The 18362-nt window shown below is 41.9% G+C and overlaps 1 protein-coding gene across 1 annotated transcript; it reads left to right on the forward strand.

Moving 5' to 3' along the window:
* The first annotated feature begins 319 nt into the window (after positions 1-319).
* Positions 320-17763, forward strand: ppl (periplakin). The gene is made up of 22 exons (XM_058409400.1): positions 320-576; positions 4346-4433; positions 4736-4890; positions 5330-5450; positions 5565-5687; positions 5913-5951; positions 6234-6395; positions 6642-6749; positions 7943-8038; positions 8125-8247; positions 8354-8500; positions 8606-8757; positions 9700-9803; positions 11067-11224; positions 11896-12074; positions 12167-12305; positions 12402-12595; positions 13600-13750; positions 13848-13931; positions 14031-14147; positions 14532-14624; positions 14720-17763. Exons 1-22 carry the CDS (start codon positions 518-520, stop codon positions 17387-17389), a joined length of 5262 nt encoding a protein of 1753 aa, XP_058265383.1. The 5' UTR covers positions 320-517; the 3' UTR covers positions 17390-17763.
* Positions 17764-18362: the final 599 nt, after the last annotated feature.

Raw genomic sequence — 18362 nt, forward strand, 5'->3', positions numbered from 1 at the left:
CAGTATGATTTTTGCATAAATTTATTTATTTATTTCCTGGAGTATGAATTTCATTGCACTGCTTAAATCTATAAACCTCAGGGTTGTTTATTTTTTTCCCCCTTATTTCATTCTGTATATTATTATTATATTATTTTCCTGCAGTATTGCATATTGCATTGCATTAAACCAACCCAGTGTGCATTTTTCTCACACACCTTCGATACCTGTGCATTCATACACCATGCTCGACAAACCCCGCCCACTGTACTACAGCTGAGACGCCGCCCACACACACACACACACACACACACACACTGGGGGGCGTTGCCTCTGGCAGGGTAAAACGGAGCAGTACAGGTGTGTGTGTGTGGCAGACTGCTGCAGATGTTGGCTAAAAAACAGAGCAGCTGCTAGCTCTCTGACATTTGTTGAGTTTCTACCTGGACACGACATTCCTCACATCCTGAACCACAAAACAGCGCTCTAAAGGCGGATATTTTTTTTTACAGCAACAAGAGCTGGGAAATCGGACAAAATGTTCAGGAAGAAGACCTCGAAGTCCAGCGTGTTGTCCCCAACCACGTCCACTAAAAAGTGAGTTTCCTTTCCACGGCTTAATGCAGTTTGAAAAGCGTGTGTTTGTGTTCGTGGACTGTGTCTCGCGCACATTTGTTTATTTATTTGTTTGTGGGCTCGTGCCCCGCCTTTTCACCCCTTTTTTAAAACCTACTTTCAGCATCACTCGCTATATTTCAGTGCATTATTCCGGCAGCTCTGACCACTATATTCTTCAATTTGTTCAGAAAAGTGAGTTAAAAATCACTATTCACTATTAAAACGTCTCGTGCTGCGCGGGTGAACGCGTGAATGTCGTCCGTGCGCGAGCACGATTTTTTTTTTTTTTTTTTTAAATTTAAAATAACGGCTTTTTGCTTTTTAAAAAAATATATAACCGTCCATTATTACCTCAGAAATGTCCTGACGTTTTGCTAAGCTAATGTCTAAGGTGTACTATTTCTATTAAAAGCTCTACAGTTTGTACACGGAAACGTATATTTCTGACGATAAACTACCTCAAATACACTTTACTTGAAAAATAAAATCCCATAAATAAAAATAACTACTTTTTTTTTACGTAAAAGCGGCGGCACGTGCGCCTTTCAGGTAAAATAATACCACACTAGAAGCACCCTAGCTACTTTATTTGTGAGAAAGTGGTGTGAAAGTTTCATTGGCTTTCAGGATAAGGTTGTGTAAGTCTTCTTCATACAAAGTATTGTTCAGTTTCTCAATGCAGAAAGGATTGCTTTGGGATGTTTAATTGTATGAAGGATGTACCTGAGAATAACTGGTGTACCTTTTACTTAAAGCTTTAGAGGGATTTAAAGGGCTTTTAAAGGTCCCTGAAGGTTGAAAAGATAAATAATGAGGGCACAGAAGATAGCACCACACTAACGATAAAGAAAAACGTACCTTTATATCTGGGAGTCTGCACATTTTACAACATTTAATCAATGCTTTAAAGGTACATTAGTGGTTTCTGAGGTACTATTATGTCTACTAAAGGCACAAAAGATACTCGAACCCTTGATGGCAACACCCCTAAAACAAGAAAAAGAACCATTTGGTAGCATTTGGTTAGCTACACCTGTCACTACGCCTCACAAAGATGCTTCTACATATAGCTAACATTTCACCATAAATACTTGTAGGTTTGTCGCGTCTACATCCTCGTGTACTTGTGTTCGTTGTTAAATAATGCATTTCTTTTGCAGGTTTGTTTCTGTTCATGGTAGAAATGTAGCTAGTCGAGAAATCTGTTGCTTAATATAATTGGATGTAATAAACGAGGATATGAAGCAAGTGTTGATGATGCTGAAGATAGGTATAGGTGGAGAGAGATGATTCGCTGTGGTGACCCCTGAAGGGAAAAGCCGAAAGAAGAAGATATTACTTAATTGATTATTTAGTTCGTTTTGGAAACCGCGACGCCTTTTTTAATCCGGGTTTAAGCCGTCGTAAAAAAAAAAGGACTAATTAAAACAGGCGTGCTGATAGGAGGTGTCCGATACGACTCCGTTTCACCGACGGCGTCTCGGACTGAATGGCATTTCTAGGTGTGTGGAGTGTTTGACACGAATGCCATTTCTGTGCACGAATGTTTACCTGGGTGGGAGGTGACACGGAATCTGAACAATGTCCGCTTCTCCCCGCCCTTCTCATCTCGCACCTTTCCCCCACGAGTGGATCTTCTTGCTTAAGACGTTGAAAGTTGTCCCTTTGTTTTGCCTGATTTTCTAGTTCCAGAGCTCCGAGAAACTAGTTCTAACAAGCAGACAGGATTGGAGATTCGGGTTTAGCCTTGAGCATTAGCTCTCAGTGGGATGTTCAGATATGTTTAGGTTTGGTAAAGATGTTCATCCAGGGAAGTTGTGAATTAGAAACCGTGCTCATGGTTCGTACGGGATGTTCTGCATGCGGCTCAGTGGGACATGTTCGTGTTGATGAAGCCCACGGTGGTTCCATCCCACATGTGAAACGGATCAGTTGAACATTGGACCTAGTTTCCTCGTATGAGGCACAGAAGAAAGGCCCGGCTCTCACATGAGTCATAGCCAGCCACAAAACTACAACCCACAATGCTCTCCTGGTGCCAAGCCTCCACACAGTTCTCTGGGTAATTTTTTAAGGACGTACCCAGCAGGGATGTGGCTCGCTTTTTTGTTGTTGTTGAAATGATTGTATTTGAAACAGATGTCAGAGGAAAGATGCATAGCTTTCTGTCTAGGTCATCAAATGCGAGTCGCACCCGATGTTGTAGAACCTCGCGTTTTATAACATCTCTGATTGCTTTCTAACGAGGATAATGCTCATAATACGTAGCACAAAAATCCACAGAATTTCTTCTCTTTTGATGTGAAGTGGGCGAGACTCATCTTGTGTAAATCTTGATATTGCTTCTATGAGAACTGGTCCAAGCAACAACAAAAACCTAGCAAGTGTTGGAACACGCTACAGCGTCACTCGAGTAGTGAAAAGAAAGTAGCAGAGAGTTAACAGCCTTGCTCAAGAGCTCACAGTTGGCAAGGCTTGTGACATGAACTCTTACCCTTCTCACCAAAAATCCCAGAACCTGAGCCACCACTGTGTGTTTATCCAAGAAACATGCGGTGTGGCAACAAATGACTGTGACCTCTCCCACTGATACTGCACCAACTCCCTGCGTATCTCTGAATGTAAAAGAAAGCAGACGTGTCCTCAGAAGAAAAGCTCTGATTATGCTGCAAGTGAACATCCAAAACACTGAATTACATAACGAGCGAATAAAACTCATGACATCATGTGAAAACCATGAGTGTTTTAAAGTGCCAGAAAATTGCACAGCCTGGTTTTTTTTTTAATATTTTTAATCCTAGCTCACTGTATAGTCTCTGTGTGCTATCATGTCAGTCATCACCTGCAAAAATAAAGTTATGAGGATATTCTTGCCTGCAGTGCAGTTCTCTGTCAAACACACTGGGTTTGCAGATATGCACGCTGACGGTAAGCTTCATGCTGGCTGCGAGACGCTTTGCAAGTCAAAATGATTTCAGACTAGCCCGGCTATAAAAGCTGTGGTTTTTTTTCCCCCCTTTGTCATCATGATGCTGTCTTTGATAGAATCACAAATTTTGTATAAGATCAGCTTCTCTCACTTTCATTTCGTTTCGTTATCTCAGCACAAATAAAACCCCTGTGAGAATTAAACCCGTCTGTCCTGTCCATGTACAGAAACGCCAGCATGATTGTCTTGCCATCTCACTTTCCCTCATGGCTTTAAGGTCACTCAGGCTCTTTCAGACGAAGGCTTTTCTCCAAGAATTAAGGAACTGAAGTGATCGTACACACTAAAAAAACCCTCGAGGAAAATGTGGTGTACGCTTCATTTTCATCAAGTTAGGTCATGCCCAGTTGGGCAAAGTAGCAATTATTACACATTTTGTTACAACTCTGAAAGATTTCCTCGTAGTGTAACACAATACATTACCTGGTGTCGGGCATGAAAAGGGCGTGGCAGTTTACTTAATCAGGCCATCACGTTCCCAGCGTGCATCTGTTTCTGTTCGGAGAATGAAAATTGTTTTGTGCAAACAGCGATTGCTTATAAAAATAAATGCAGGTGTGGATTTGTGAGCAGACTGCGACTGGGTGTTGTACCTTCTTCCTCTATGAACTGTTTATGAAGGCCAGGAATGATGGATAATATAATATACATATGTTATGCCACACAGACACAGAGCTGGCTTCCTCGTATCAGTTTTCTCGTTCTGCTTGTTAGGTAAAAATTTGACTATAATTGTTTGTCTCTTCCTGTGTGCTACAGGGACCTGACCAGTCTGATTGAGAAGCTGCAGAGGAACGCTGACAAGGTGGAGAAGAACATCTTGGAGACGGAACAGAATCTCAACAAGGTGATGCTCGTTACAGCATCCTTAATGTTCATGATAAATGTTCATAAAATATTCAGCTACACTGTGGCTAAAATCGGTACGGTGCATATCGGGCGCCAGAGATCTAAACCATCTAACCATCGTACTCTCAATATGATCTTCAATGTGATGAAAATCCAGTAATGTACATTGAATAATCTGTAAGTTCTCTAGGTCCTTTAATTAAATGTAGATTGATGTATGTCTGAGAGAGCGTGTCAGTAACGTGAGGCAGGCGAGACGACGCAAAACTTTCATTTAACCATATGACTTTTTATGGACAGGATGTGGTCAAGATCAACGAGGGCAAGCCGCCGCTGTACCAAGACTCCACCAACAAGGCGATCGAGAGCTCGCTGTTAACACTAAACGGTCTGGATGAGGACGCAGCCGAAGCCAAGCGCCTGCAGCACCCGCAGGCCGAGATGATCGAGCACGAGTGAGTAGATGCCACAGGAAAACACGCCGATCAGAGCTGCAGTAACAGTCATTAGGCCAGGGTGAAGACATTAACAGTATATATAGCATAGAATATAGCAACATAACAACACCTTAAATGAGCAATATAGATCAAATTCATGTCCGAATTCATATCCCAGTGATAATTACACTATAAGCAGCCTCGCTCTTTACCATATATAATGATTTGAGTCAGAACTTTTACAGAACATCTGCATCTTTATTAGAAACTGAACCTGAGATTCTAAAACAACATTAATTTCTATGGTGTTCCGAGAAAAGTGGTTCATCCTAAATTTGTCCATTTCCACCATCACCCTTGTCTTGCTGCCTCAGCATTAAGGCATCAGCGTTGTAGTTAGAATAGGATACGGTAACATACACTAATCACGTTTGCTGTGGTTTGTTTTTTTGTGAAGTATGAGGCAGCTGCGTGAGCGTGTGAAGAAGCTGCGCAACGACCACAACCACATTTACCACCTGACACGATCCGAAGGGGTTCCCAGCGTCAACTGGGGCAAGATCATCGATGAGAAAATGGTGCGTTTCTCCAATCTACTTCTGTCTCTATCACGCCTGCTCTCATTTACCATCTCTTCTTTCAGAAAGTCAAAGCCAACTATTAATCTGGAAGTATGTGTGTGTGTGTTGCAGGCAACTCTGAACAACAAAGGATTTGGACAGGATCTGCCCACCATTGAGAATGAAGTGGAAGAGCACAATATCTTTCACAGTGAAGTGGAGGCCCTGGCTCCTTACATCGGTCAGGGAGACAAGGTGATTTAACCGCACGGCTCATTTTCTTATTATTAGCATAGCCTCATAATCTTGTGTTAGAGCTGTGCTCCAAAGCTGCTGATTCTTCTTCTTCTTCTTCTTCTTCTTCTGTCAAAGCAGCTGAGTGTTAATATTTAAGTAGTTGCCTAGAATGCAGGTTTGAAGCAGTCCAGCGTGTGTGAATAAAAGAGTATTACTCATCTGACTCTCCCGTTTGTGTTGCAGGATTATGATGGCCTGCAGATGAAATACAACAAACTCCTGGTAAAAGCTCTGCTGTTCCCTTTCATTAACTTTCTAGCATTAGATTTCATTGAAAGTCTATGTAGAGCAGTCAAACACATCGGTAGCCCTGCTTCCCAGAGCTCTGAGGTCTGTGGATTTGAATAGGGAGTTCGAGGACACGTTTGATATTTGCCTTTCGTGTTTATCCATTCAAAGCTCCACTAAGGAGCTTTAAGATTGGATCTTAGATCTTAAGGATCTAAGATTGAGATTATTTCGCACCCAGATGCCTGGACATATTGTTCTGACTATCACACCCAGGCTAGGTCCACAGCTCGTCAGAAGGACCTGCTCAGTCTGAGGGACTACATGCAGCGCTGCACCAACGAGCTCTACTGGCTGGACCAGCAGGCTGATGAACGCATCTCATACGACTGGAGCGATGCCAACCTCGACTACCCGGCTCGCAAGAGGCAGTACGAGGTAACAACATTCGCCAAGTGTGTGTCACTGTGCTGTAATATTTCTAAAATGAGTGATAAAATCCCCCAATGTTATCTTGTCTGCCTTTCTTTATAAGAAATCCTGAAGGAAAAAGAGGCAACATTTTGTAATGGAAATATGACCTGAGCATGTTTAGTAGTAGACCTGAAACCATCATATAACATGTGGATTTATTTCCATGAATGCCAAAAACGTCTCTTTTTCCACCTTATCCCTCTTCTGTAGAACTTCATCAGCAAGTGTCTGGAATCCAAGGAAGGAACCATCACTAAGCTGAGCGACGAAGGGGAAAAACTCATCACCCAGGGACACCCAGGAAAGAACGTCATCGAGGTACGGTCAGATTTATTGTTAGTTATTTATTTATTTATTTATTTATTTATAATTAATAAACTGATGTAAAGCTGGGCTAGGAGCTATGACAATATCATATCGATAATATGGCATATGTCTTTTTTTTTTTTTTTCCTCTCTCTAAGATCATACGCATGAATTTGTTGGTTTTTAGTTCTACAATTTCCAGGGCAGATATTTAAGATGTTTACATTTTGGGTTTTTTTTTTTTTTTTGCTCAATAACACTGACTAGCAGTGACTGTGCTAGAGCAAGGTTTTTAAAACCACAGTGTTAAGGTGCTAAACCCCACCCAAAAAAAGGCGTTAGGTCAAATCACACACCATCGTCTTTTTTTTTCTTTCTTTTTTTACATTAACAAAGTTGATCATGGAGAGTTTGTTTCCCCTGGACAGACTGTGATTTAGCTTATTGTATTAAAGGTGGTTATGTGTCCAGGGGAAAGCATTAGGAACAAACTCACATGACATGTGTGCACCAACACCCCCCCCCAAACACACACACACATAGACAGAGAGAGAGAGAGAGAGTGAGAGCAAACCAAAAACAAGTCACAAGTGAGATTTCACAAACATGGTGGATGTGATGAGATGACCACATCGTTTGGCGTTTGCGTGCAGGTGAATTGTCACGGTGCAAGATCCACTTCTTTGGATGTTTTTCTCTTTCACACTTTCTAGATGGCCTTGAAAAGCTTACTCTAGCACGGTCAGTGCTTCAGCAGATGTAGCAAAAAAAAAAAAAAAAGCTTTAACTTGTGGCATAGGATTAGGAACAAGGATGTTAAAAAAATGTCACAATGTATGACGCCATTCAGGGATTCAGCAAGAGTTTACTATTCAGCTGAAAATCCTGTCCCGTCTCGGATTGTGAATATCTCTAAGGTTTTTCTAGTTTTTTTTTTTATTTTATTTTTTATGACAGTTATTAACTCTAATTGGACATAGCCAATGTTTACATTTTGCTCAGCATTCATAAAATCGTACCTTATTAAATAATTTCCTTGTGTAAATGTTAAAAAATAGTCTTTATAAAAAATAGCATTGAGTTCCTTTCCTCCTGTATTTCGTAATACATATTGTGTATTGTTTAATATTTAAAAAGTTCTAATGTAAAATGTACATATTAAGAAATCCAATTATTCACGGCTTTGTGACGTTTCTCGCCTCCAGGCGCATATGGATGCCGTCCACGCGGACTGGAAGGAATATCTCAACCTGCTGATCTGCGAAGAGAATCACCTGAAGAACATGGATGAGTACCACAAGGTAAGGAAAACGAACATCTGGACAAAATCACGGCATTAAAGACGGTTCGATAACGAGTTTTAACGGCTCGGTTTTTCCATATGCAGTTCCAGAAGGAAGCCAGAGACACTCAGGACCTGCTGAAGCGCCTGGATACTGAAATCAACCAGAAGTACAACCCTGACTTTAAAGACCAGTACCAGTTGGAAGGCTTGCTCACAGACCTGAACGTAAACATATATAAATATTTCAGCATTTATTCATTCTATATACTTTGTGTGTGTGTCTGTGTGTGTAAAGTTGTGTTAGAGTCTTGAAAAAAACGTATTTGTTCAGGACCAGTCGAGAGCCATGGATTCCTTCGACGATCGAGTGAAAGCTCTCCAAAACCGCAGCCTTCAGGTTCTGCCCTTGAAGTACCGCAGGACTGCTTCACAAAAGCTTCTTCCCATCGAGGCTCTGTGCGACTTCGACACAGAGGGGGTATTAAACACTAGCTCTCCTATCCCTGTCTATTATTGGAAGACATTTATGGAAATTTCATGGAGCTTGACAAACATTTTCCTCCTTTATTTACCGTACACACAGGGTCAGATTCACCGAGGAGAGCGCTACACCCTGCTCAGGAACAACGGACAGAAATGGGACGTGAAAGACTCGACCGGTTGCACCATGGCAGCCCCCGGCGTCTGCTTCATCATCCCACCTACTGACCCGGACTCTGTCGCCATTGCCGACAAGTGTGTATTCCTCTTTCTGTCGAGCTTTCTAGTCTGGCAGCTAGTATCACTCGCAGGCTTTAAAGAGCCCGTGTCCCGGACAGCGTAATGTTTACCAAAGTGCCATGCTGTGAAAACAAATATTAAAAGAATGTTAGTCTAAAACTGAAGTGTGTACACAATGTTCATGTGTTTGCTTTTGTTTCGCACTGGAGCTACAAGGCTCATGGAACTAAAAAGGCAGAAAAAGCTGAAAGGTGAAACGTCAGGCGCACAGAACAGCCAGGGAAATCATAATCGAAGGCAAGAAGACCAAAAAACAGGACTAATGAAGTCAGGGAATGAACAGCTCAGGGATGCAGGCTTGAATAGCATAACCTGACCGAGATAGGTGGGAACAAACAGGTTTTAATACACGTAAGCAATCGAGGGTAAAGAGCAAACAGGTGAGCGAGAACGGGGTAAAATCCGGACTGGATCGGATTGCGGATTCACGGATTAGTGCATACCAGTGTTTGGCATTGGTAAGTGTTGTAATACAGCACAGCGGTGTAGTAGTTAGCACGTTCGCCTTACGCATCCAGTGTTGATTCCTGCCTCCGCCCAGGTTTGGAGTTTGCATGTTACCCTTGTGATTGGTGGGTTTCCTCCAGGTTCTCTGGTCTGTGCTTTGTAGGCTGATCAGCAGCACTACATTGTACAACGTGTGTAACTGTGTCCTGTGATGGTCTGGGACCCTGTCCAGGGTCTGTCTCAATGACTCAGACTCAAGGGTCCCTGAAACACTGTAGGATAAATGCTACAGAAACTATATGTATGTAACAGAGTGGTTTAAAACAGCAGGGAGAATCCATTATTACAAATGTAATCATGAACCTTTTATCATGTGCATTACCCCTTGCTGTAATTGCCATTTCTCTGCTTGAGGATTTACATTATTTATTTTTCCTTGTCATGATACAGTTTGGTGAGTCAGCAGAAGGCCAACAAACAGAAGTTGGCAAGCAGCAAAACAGCGCTGCAGTCCCGACAGGCCGGCCTGAAGAAGGACAGCACGGGTGGACAAGGTGTGTTCCTGGGATTTATTCAGATCATATTCCTGGGATTTATTCAGATCATATTCCTGGAATTCATTTAGATCATATTAATTCAGATCAAATTCCTAGGATTCATTCAGATTATATTTGGAGAAACATCAGTCAGCAAGTATTTGAAAAGACATTTATTTCACTTTTGTTCACATTCTGTTTTTGGAGAATTCTCTTCCACTAACTTAAAAAAGAACTCACTCTTTTTTTATGAGCTACTTTCCTATCGTATATAAATCAAAACCCTGACAGACTTTGACGGCTGTGATTTGTGGATGTTTTCGGTCTGTTACCTAAGGCGATGAAATAATGATGTATTTTTCTGTAAAATTAAGGGGCGTGTTTGCAATTAACAAAGAGAACAGCTATCATTTTTACTTCGCTGTCCCTTCCCTTTGTGCTTCATTTGTGTTTAGTGTCAGGTTAATGTTACCTGTTGCCACGCCCTTTTTTTTTAATATATATGACAAAACCATGCGGTCAGAGCAAAGCATTCTACACTAGTCTGATTTAATGTTAAAAAGGTGAATAGATTCTGGTTATTGTGTGTCGTGACTCTTTTTATTGTATTCTAATCGACGAGGACCGCGTAGTGCTTTACGGCTAAATATTTTATCTTTAAATAGTTTGATCTTTCACACGTTCCCAGTCCATTCACGTTGTCACATGATCACCCGATCATTCTAAATGTTTGATCTATTGTCCAGAGAACACGAGGTTAAATCCTGACTTAAGTGATGTCATCCATCCTTTCAATCACTGACCAATCGTGAGAGCCTGTGAGCTCATGTACGTGGAAGAGGACAGATTTAACACTCTTCCCTACCAGTAGAAAATGTTACACTGCCCTTGTAATGAAAAGATGCTTGCACATGTTCACCTTTTTACCGTCCTCACCTGGTAGCTGTCGTACGATTGGTCAGAGCTGAGTGGTGGGTGGGACCAAATTAGAGAGAAAATTTCCGCCCCCCCAAAACAAAAACAAAAAATCATTATATTTGTTGTCACGCAGAATCATAACACATTTATGAAGCTATACATTTATGGTTCAGCCGTCATTATGTTTCCAGAATATTGTACTAAGCCCTGTGTAACAAACAAAACCCTTTTATTTGATCTCTCTCGCTCGCTCGCTCTCTCTTTTCTTTATCATGTTATTAGATATATGTTTTTAGTTGCGTTGGAAATTTGCTTGGAAAGACATGAAAGGTATTAATTGATTTTCTGACACCTGTATCACAGATAAGCAGGAGCTGCAGTGCCGCCAGCTGATGGCCGGACTGGATAAAGTGGTGAACGACCTCGATAAGCAGGAGAAGGGCATTTATTCCCAAGTGCGCCCCCCTCTGGAGCAGAACCGTCCTGTACAGGACAGCGCCGACAGGCTGCAGAACATGAGGGTAAAAATATGAGATACTTACTTATATATATATATTAATATTTATATAATAATTTATATATAGATTACAGAAAGAAGCTCAGAGCTTCTTCTAGTTTGCCTGAAACACATACTGAGCTGCAAATAACGGATAATAAATATTATATTAATATAAAATTTATGTGGTGTGGTTGTACCACCAAAATAAAAATATTTTTAATTAAATAAAAGTCACATATGCTCTTGGATATTTACTCGTCAGGAAATTTGAATATAGACAAATAAATAAATTAATAAATAAATAACAGTCTTATTATAAAAAGAAAATGGTATTTTGTTTTTCATGGGAAATAAAATTATTATAAAATTTAAAATGAACTTAAATGCAATTATGTTGTAAAAAAAACAGTATGCTGAAATAATTTTTCTAGTTTGTTATTGTTTATTTACAAAATTATTATTATATATGACTCATCGATATATTTATTGCTGCATTATTTATCATACGCATGTTTATTTATTACATATGTACTAAAATAGCATTCCACACTGACATCACGGAGACACTGACCTGCAGGAAATTCATGAAGAAAATCATGAAGGAAATTCAGAAAATTCTCAGTTTAATGCAAAACACACTGATTCTTCCCACCTTAAATACCAAATATAAACTTTATTTCATTTAATTATTAGGACATCGCCTCCGCCGTCCGTAGGATTGAACCGGAGAAGACCACCAAAGTGCGTGAGGCTGAGACTTTCCTCAAATCCAACCCCAAGTGTGCCAGCGCTCCACAGCTCTCCTCCAAGGTCGACACCACTGTCAACAAATACGACAAGATCCAGCAGCTGCTGCAGTGTACGGACGATAGGTGTGTGCCCTCTATCTGTTTTGTTTTGTTCTTTCTGATTACACACACGTGTGATAAACCTAACACTGGAATGTTCTTGTTTATTTATGCAGACTTCAGAACTCCAACAAGCTGGAGACCTCGATACAGAACTGCAAAAACATGCTCACGCCCTACGAGAACAGGCTGGCCAGGGAAGAAATCGCTCCCACTGACCCGACCTCTCTGGATAAGGCTCTGCGTGAGCTATCTGTAAGACGTTGCTTATATATCACATAATATCCTGAATTATTTATCAGCTACATCGAACACACACGTGTACTCATTAACATATCCGATCCGACGCAGGACATGCGCTCAGAGCTGAATGCCAAGGCTTCCGTCATCCCGAATCTGGAGAGCGATCTGAGGAGCTCGAAAATCAGCTGCGATAACATGGTGAACAGAGTGCAGGAGCACTGCCCCGACATCGACCGGCAGGAAGCTGAAGTCCAAAAACTGAGCAAGCGCTATGAGAATCTTCTCAGGCAGATTGACACCAGGTAATGATCTTATCAGTATCTTATCAATCAGTGCTGTCTTAGTGTCTGGATAGATCAGAGGAAGAAATTGGGATGTCACATTGTGTATCTGTGAATGTCCTAAAACGTTACTTTTACACTATATTGTCAAAAGTTTGGGGCGTCTGCCTTCCATGCACTTGAATGTAATATGGAGTTGTCCCGCCCTTTGCAGCTATAACAGCTTCAACTCTTCTGGGAAGGCTTTCCACAAGGTTTAGGAGTGTGTTTATGGGAATTTTTGACAGTTACTCTAGAAGTGCATTTGTGAGGTCAGGCACTGATGTTGGACGAGGAGGCCTGGCTCACAGTCTCCACTCTAATTCATCCCAAAGGTGTTCTATCAGGATGAGGTCAGGACTCAGTCAAGTTCCTCCACACCAAACTCACTCATCCATGTCTTTATGGACCTTGCTTTGGTCACTGGTGTGCAGTCATGTTGGAACAGGAAGGGGTCATCCCCAAACTATTCCCACAAAGCATGAAATTGTCCAAAATGTCTTGGTATGAAGCTGAAGCATTAAGAGTTCCTTTCCTCCTGTAAAACAACACCTGAATTCAATAATTTGGAGGGGTGTCCCAAAACCTTTGGCAATATAGTGTATTTATATTGAATGTTTTATATATATATATTTTATATATATATATATATATATATATATATATATATATATATATACATATATATATATATATATATATATATATATATGTATGTGTGTGTGTGTGTGTGTGTGTGTGTATATATATATATATATATATATATATACATATATATATATATACATATATATATATATATATATATATATGTGTGTGTGTGTGTGTGTGTGTGTGTGTGTGTGTGTGTGTGTGTATATATATATATATATATATATATATATATATATATATATATATAATGTGTGTATCTCAAAGCTCACTTACTGTGCACTTTCTGGACTTACTGTACTAATTTCTGATTGCTTTTGTTTTTTGTTTTCCAGATCCCAGAGTCTGCAGAGAGCTAAAACCTCCTACAGCGGTTACCGTAAAGATTATGACAACCTGAACAGCTGGCTCACTCGCGTCCCGAACTACGAGGCACACGAGTCCGACACGATCCAGCAGGTCGATGGAAAACTGAAAAACCAAAGAGTAAGTCCACTTTAGTCTAACATCACCGCTTGATCCTGTAGGTTTTATTTCTCAAATAACCTACAGCAGGTGAGCAAATTTTTATGTTCGTCCCTAGAATCTGCTCTCCGACATCGCAAGAAAGGAATCGGACTTGAACACCGTCTCGAAGAACGCTCAGCTTTACCAACAAGCAGTCAAGGTGTGACTCCATCCCTCACAGAATTATCTTTCATAGTTTAAAACAAGATATATTGTGGTGAATCCTTAACATGTTGCTCTTTGTGGATTCTCTGGTCAGGATTATGAAAACGAAGCCGAGAGATTCAGGTCCATTCTTGACCTCGAAGATGGCCTGGTGACGCAGACATACAAGAGGAGCCGACTGGAATCTCCTGCACTGAGAGTCAAAGGAGAGGTAAAAGGATATGATTCATACACATAGTACATGGTTTTCTCTAGATAATATAGAGGACTGGACCAAGAATAAAAGACATGTACAACTGGTTTGGGTTAAATATAATTTTTTTTTTTTTTTTTCTTGGGTAAGAAAATATATTGTCAGTAAGAAGTGGGCTTTGAGAATTGAGAAATTCTTGAAATAACATCTAGATATTGAATCTTGCACATGACGTGTATTTGTCTCACAGTTAACTAGCACTGTTTCTGAGAGTTTAACTGCCTTTAATAAAGCATCATGTACAGTCCTAACAGTTCCTAAAAACAGCAAGCGAACTTAGTGGAAGCCATGTTTAATAATATTCCAACTTTAATCATCATTTGAAACTATTGTGTTGAACAGGAAGCAGCCATCGAGGCCAAATTCACAGAGGTCAATGCTGTGAACAAGCAACGACTACAGAACCTTGAGTTTGCACAAAGTCTTCTTAATCAGGTATGGTATAACGTCCACCAAAACACTCCGCCAGAGTTTTCCTTTTCATATCATTTGCTCGTTAACCGATTATTCATGAACGTATTGTTTAACAGCAAGCAGAGATGCAAGTCATCCAGCAGAATGTTCAGACGGTGAAGTCTTCCGCTTCAGGAGATGAATCCTGGAGAATTAAGAATCAGCTGGAGGACGAGATCCTGAGAAGGCAACAGCTTGAAAAGGAAATCAAAACCATTCAGACTGACATCTATGTGCTGGAAGGGCAGAGGCCGCAGGATACGATCGTCAAAAAAGAGCTGATCAAGAAGGTCCCCGATCCTCAGCTGGATGAAGAGATGAGCAAAGTCCAGCAGAGGCTCTCGGACGAACGCAGGACCACTCGCATCCTGGAAGGCGAGCTGGACACACTCCGCGTGAAGCTCCGTGGCATCGAGACAGAAATGAAGGAAGGCGCTCAGCAGTACACGGTCAAAGAGGTCCTTCGCATTGAAAGGGACCGTGGACAGGAAGAGGAAGTACGAAGGCTAAGAGAAGAGCTGGAGGAGCTCAAAAGACAAAAGCTAGTCAAGGACAATGATGTCGTCCAGATCCAAAAGCAAATCACAATCCTGGCTGCTGAGAAGAGCAAGGAGCAGGAAGTCATCAAGGAGGAAGAGGTCATAAAGGTGAGAAACGATCCTCAGCTTGAGACGGAGTACCAACTGCTCATGGAGAGGAAGCAGAAAGAAATCAACAATCGCAAACAGCTAGAAGACGAGCTTCGATTCCTACAAGAAAAACTCAAGCGTCTGGAGAAGGAAAAGGCCATGGCTGAGGAGAAGATCTCCATCAGAGAGGTTGTCAAGGTGGAAAAAGACATCGCTTTGGAGAGGGAGGTTGACACCCTGAGACGGCAGCTTGAAGACGAAAAGTCAAAGCACATGTCTATTCAGAGAGAGAGAACCGACATTCAAAGAAAGATTACGAGCCTCGAGGAGGAAAAGTCCAAGGTCATCATTCAGGAAAAAATGCGTGAGATCGTCAGACCCGACCCCAAGGCGGAGACAGAGGTCGCCAATCTTAGACTTGAAGTTGTGGAAGCTCAGAGAAGATGCAGAGCTGCCGAGCTCCAGCTGAAGTCCACTCAGGATGAGCTGGTGGTTTTGCGAAACCGAGGCCCACAAGTCGAAATCAAAGAAATCATCAAGGAGGTTATCAAGTACAAGACCGATCCAGAAACCGAAAGAGAGCTGGAGAGACTCCGAAACGAAATCGTGGACAAGACGCACTTGACCGAGAAATTTGAACTAGAGATGGTACAACTTAGAAGCGAGATCCAGAGGTGGAAAGACACCAAACCCCAGGTGCAGACCAAAGAGGTGGTTAATGAAGTCCTTCAGTACAGAGAAGATCCTAAAACCAGGGAAGAAATCGAGACCCTCAAGAAGAGGCTGGCTGAGGAACAGAGGAAGCGCTTGGATCTAGAGAGAGAGCGAACTACCACTGAAGAGAGGATCAGGCTCAAGAAGATCGACTTATCACAGGTCAGAGAGAAGGTTGTGCAGCAAGAAGTGGTGAAGATGGAAGAAGACCCAGTGCTGAAGTCCGAATGTGTGACCTTCACTCAGAACATCAACTCCGAGGTGAAACAGAGGGAAAACCTGAAAGATGAGTTGGTCAGGCTGCAGCATCAGAAGGCTGATCTGGATCTCCAGCTGGAGGAACTTGAACGCGAGCGCAGAGCCCGGCGAGAGGCCGAGCTTGAAATTCAGAGATTGAGAGTCCGACTCAGCGAGCTTGAGATCAGGGACAAAGAAACCAGAGAGAAGGTTACCGTCAAACAAAAGGTCCTTCTGCAGCAAGATCCACAGCAGGAGAAAGAGCATTCCATCTTACGCCTTCAGGTTGAGGAAGAGAGGCACAAGCGTCTGCTCCTGGAGAAAGAGTACAACGCTCTGCTGCAGCAGCAACATACGCTGGAGAAAATAGAGGTCCGGGAGAAAGTCGTTTGCACCGAGAAGGTCCAGGTTGAGGTGGACCCAGAAGCCGAGATTGAGATCGAGCGGCTGAAGAAGAGCCTTGAAGAAGAAACGAAACGCAGGCAAGAACTGGACTTCCAGCTCAGCACCATCACTACCAGGCTAACTGAATTGGAGTTCACGAACACAAAGTCTTCCAAAGAGCTCGACTACATCCGCGAAGAGAGCAGCAGACTTCTCCACGAGAACCAGCGCCTGCAGAACGAGATCAGAAAACTCCAGTCCGAAATCCAGATCACCACAAAAGAAACCAGGCAAATCACAGAGTCCACCCCGATGGACAGCAGCAGGAGCCTGGAAATACGGCTAACGGCGCTGCAGAACGAGCTTCTAGAACTGAGACGCATCACGACCGAGAAAGACAAAGAAATCGAAGGGCTACAGAAGAGCCTGTCTGCTGTGAGGGTGAAGAGAGAGCAGAGGGAAAGCCACCTCCGTCGCTCGATCGTCGTCATCGACCCCGACACGGGCAAAGAGATGCGCCCGGAGGAGGCGTACAAGCAGGGGCTGATCGACTGGAAGATGTTTGTCAACCTCCAGAGTCAGGAATGCGACTGGGAGGAGATCACCCTCAATGGTCCAACTGGAGAGTCGTCTGTTCTCTACGACAGAAAATCCGGCCAAAAGTTCTCCATCGATGATGCCCTGCGGTCCGGGACCATCACCAAACGCCAGCTGCAGCAGTACCAGAACAAAGAAATCAGCATCCAGGAGTTTGGGCTCATGGTTTCTGGAAAGAGTTACTAAATCCATTAAGAAATCTGTCTGTTTTATGTTTGCTCTCATTACTTTTTCCTGATTAAGCACAAGTTCAGGTTTTTGTTTTTTCCTTTAGGCTTTCAGACATGGGCTTTTCTTAATGCACTGTATATTTATTTGCATGTACCTGGGCTAATAGGGAGAATATTATCTGAAACAACTTCTTCTTGATGGCTAGACATATTCTGATATAGCAGGGTGAACGTTCCCTGACTGCAGGATGCTTGGGTTCACACCTACCAGAAATATCCAGAAATATTTGCGCTGTTATGATGGATGGTGGATTAGAGCACTACTGTCTGTCTGTCTGTTTCCATAACCAGAGTGTTGTTAAATAAAAAAGTTATATCTGGGAAACTTGACCACCGTGTCTGTCTTTCTTTCTCTTGGTTTCGTGTGAATGGGGTTATTCTGATGTCCTGAGACTGGAGGAAAGCCGGACCTGTTAGTTCTGTCCCTCTTTTTTATGTTTCATGGTGTGCAAAAGTGTCCATTTATTCAGCATATATCTTTACTGTATATATCTTCCTGATGATCTTACCTGTGGTGATTGATTAGTTTTGTACCTGAGCTGAAGATGAATCCCTCAACACTGTAATATCTTACTATCAAGGTTTATATTACATACGTTTGACGCCTATAGTGAAAGAGTTTTCCTTAGTGACTTGACCCAAAGTACATAAATGACCAATAGAAAAAAATAGAATATAGGAAAATATGATAACATATGTAACGTAGAAAAAATATGGTAGTATGCTATCTTTCCAAAAGTTTTGAGAGATCTGCCTTTACATGCACTTGAATGTAATATGGAGTTGTCCCACCCTTTGCAGCTATAACAGCTTCAACTCTTCTAGATAGGTTTTCCACGAGGTTTAGGAGTGTGTTTATGGGAATTTTTGAGCATTCCTCTAGAAGTGCATTTGTGAGGTCAGGCACTGATGTTGGATGAGAAGGTCTG

This window comes from Hemibagrus wyckioides, linkage group LG02 (assembly GCF_019097595.1).
Source record: "Hemibagrus wyckioides isolate EC202008001 linkage group LG02, SWU_Hwy_1.0, whole genome shotgun sequence".
NCBI lineage: Eukaryota > Metazoa > Chordata > Actinopteri > Siluriformes > Bagridae > Hemibagrus > Hemibagrus wyckioides.

What these genes read in the sequence shown, in the direction of transcription:
- ppl (XM_058409400.1), top strand. Translation starts at nt 518, where the DNA reads ATGTTCAGGAAGAAGACCTCGAAGTCCAGCGTGTTGTCCCCAACCACG. An exon ending in ACATCGGTCAGGGAGACAAG is followed by an intron (nt 5,688 to 5,912) that starts GTGATTTAACCG and finishes TTTGTGTTGCAG; the next exon opens with GATTATGATGGCCTGCAGAT. An exon ending in GCTTGCTCACAGACCTGAAC is followed by an intron (nt 8,248 to 8,353) that starts GTAAACATATAT and finishes GTATTTGTTCAG; the next exon opens with GACCAGTCGAGAGCCATGGA.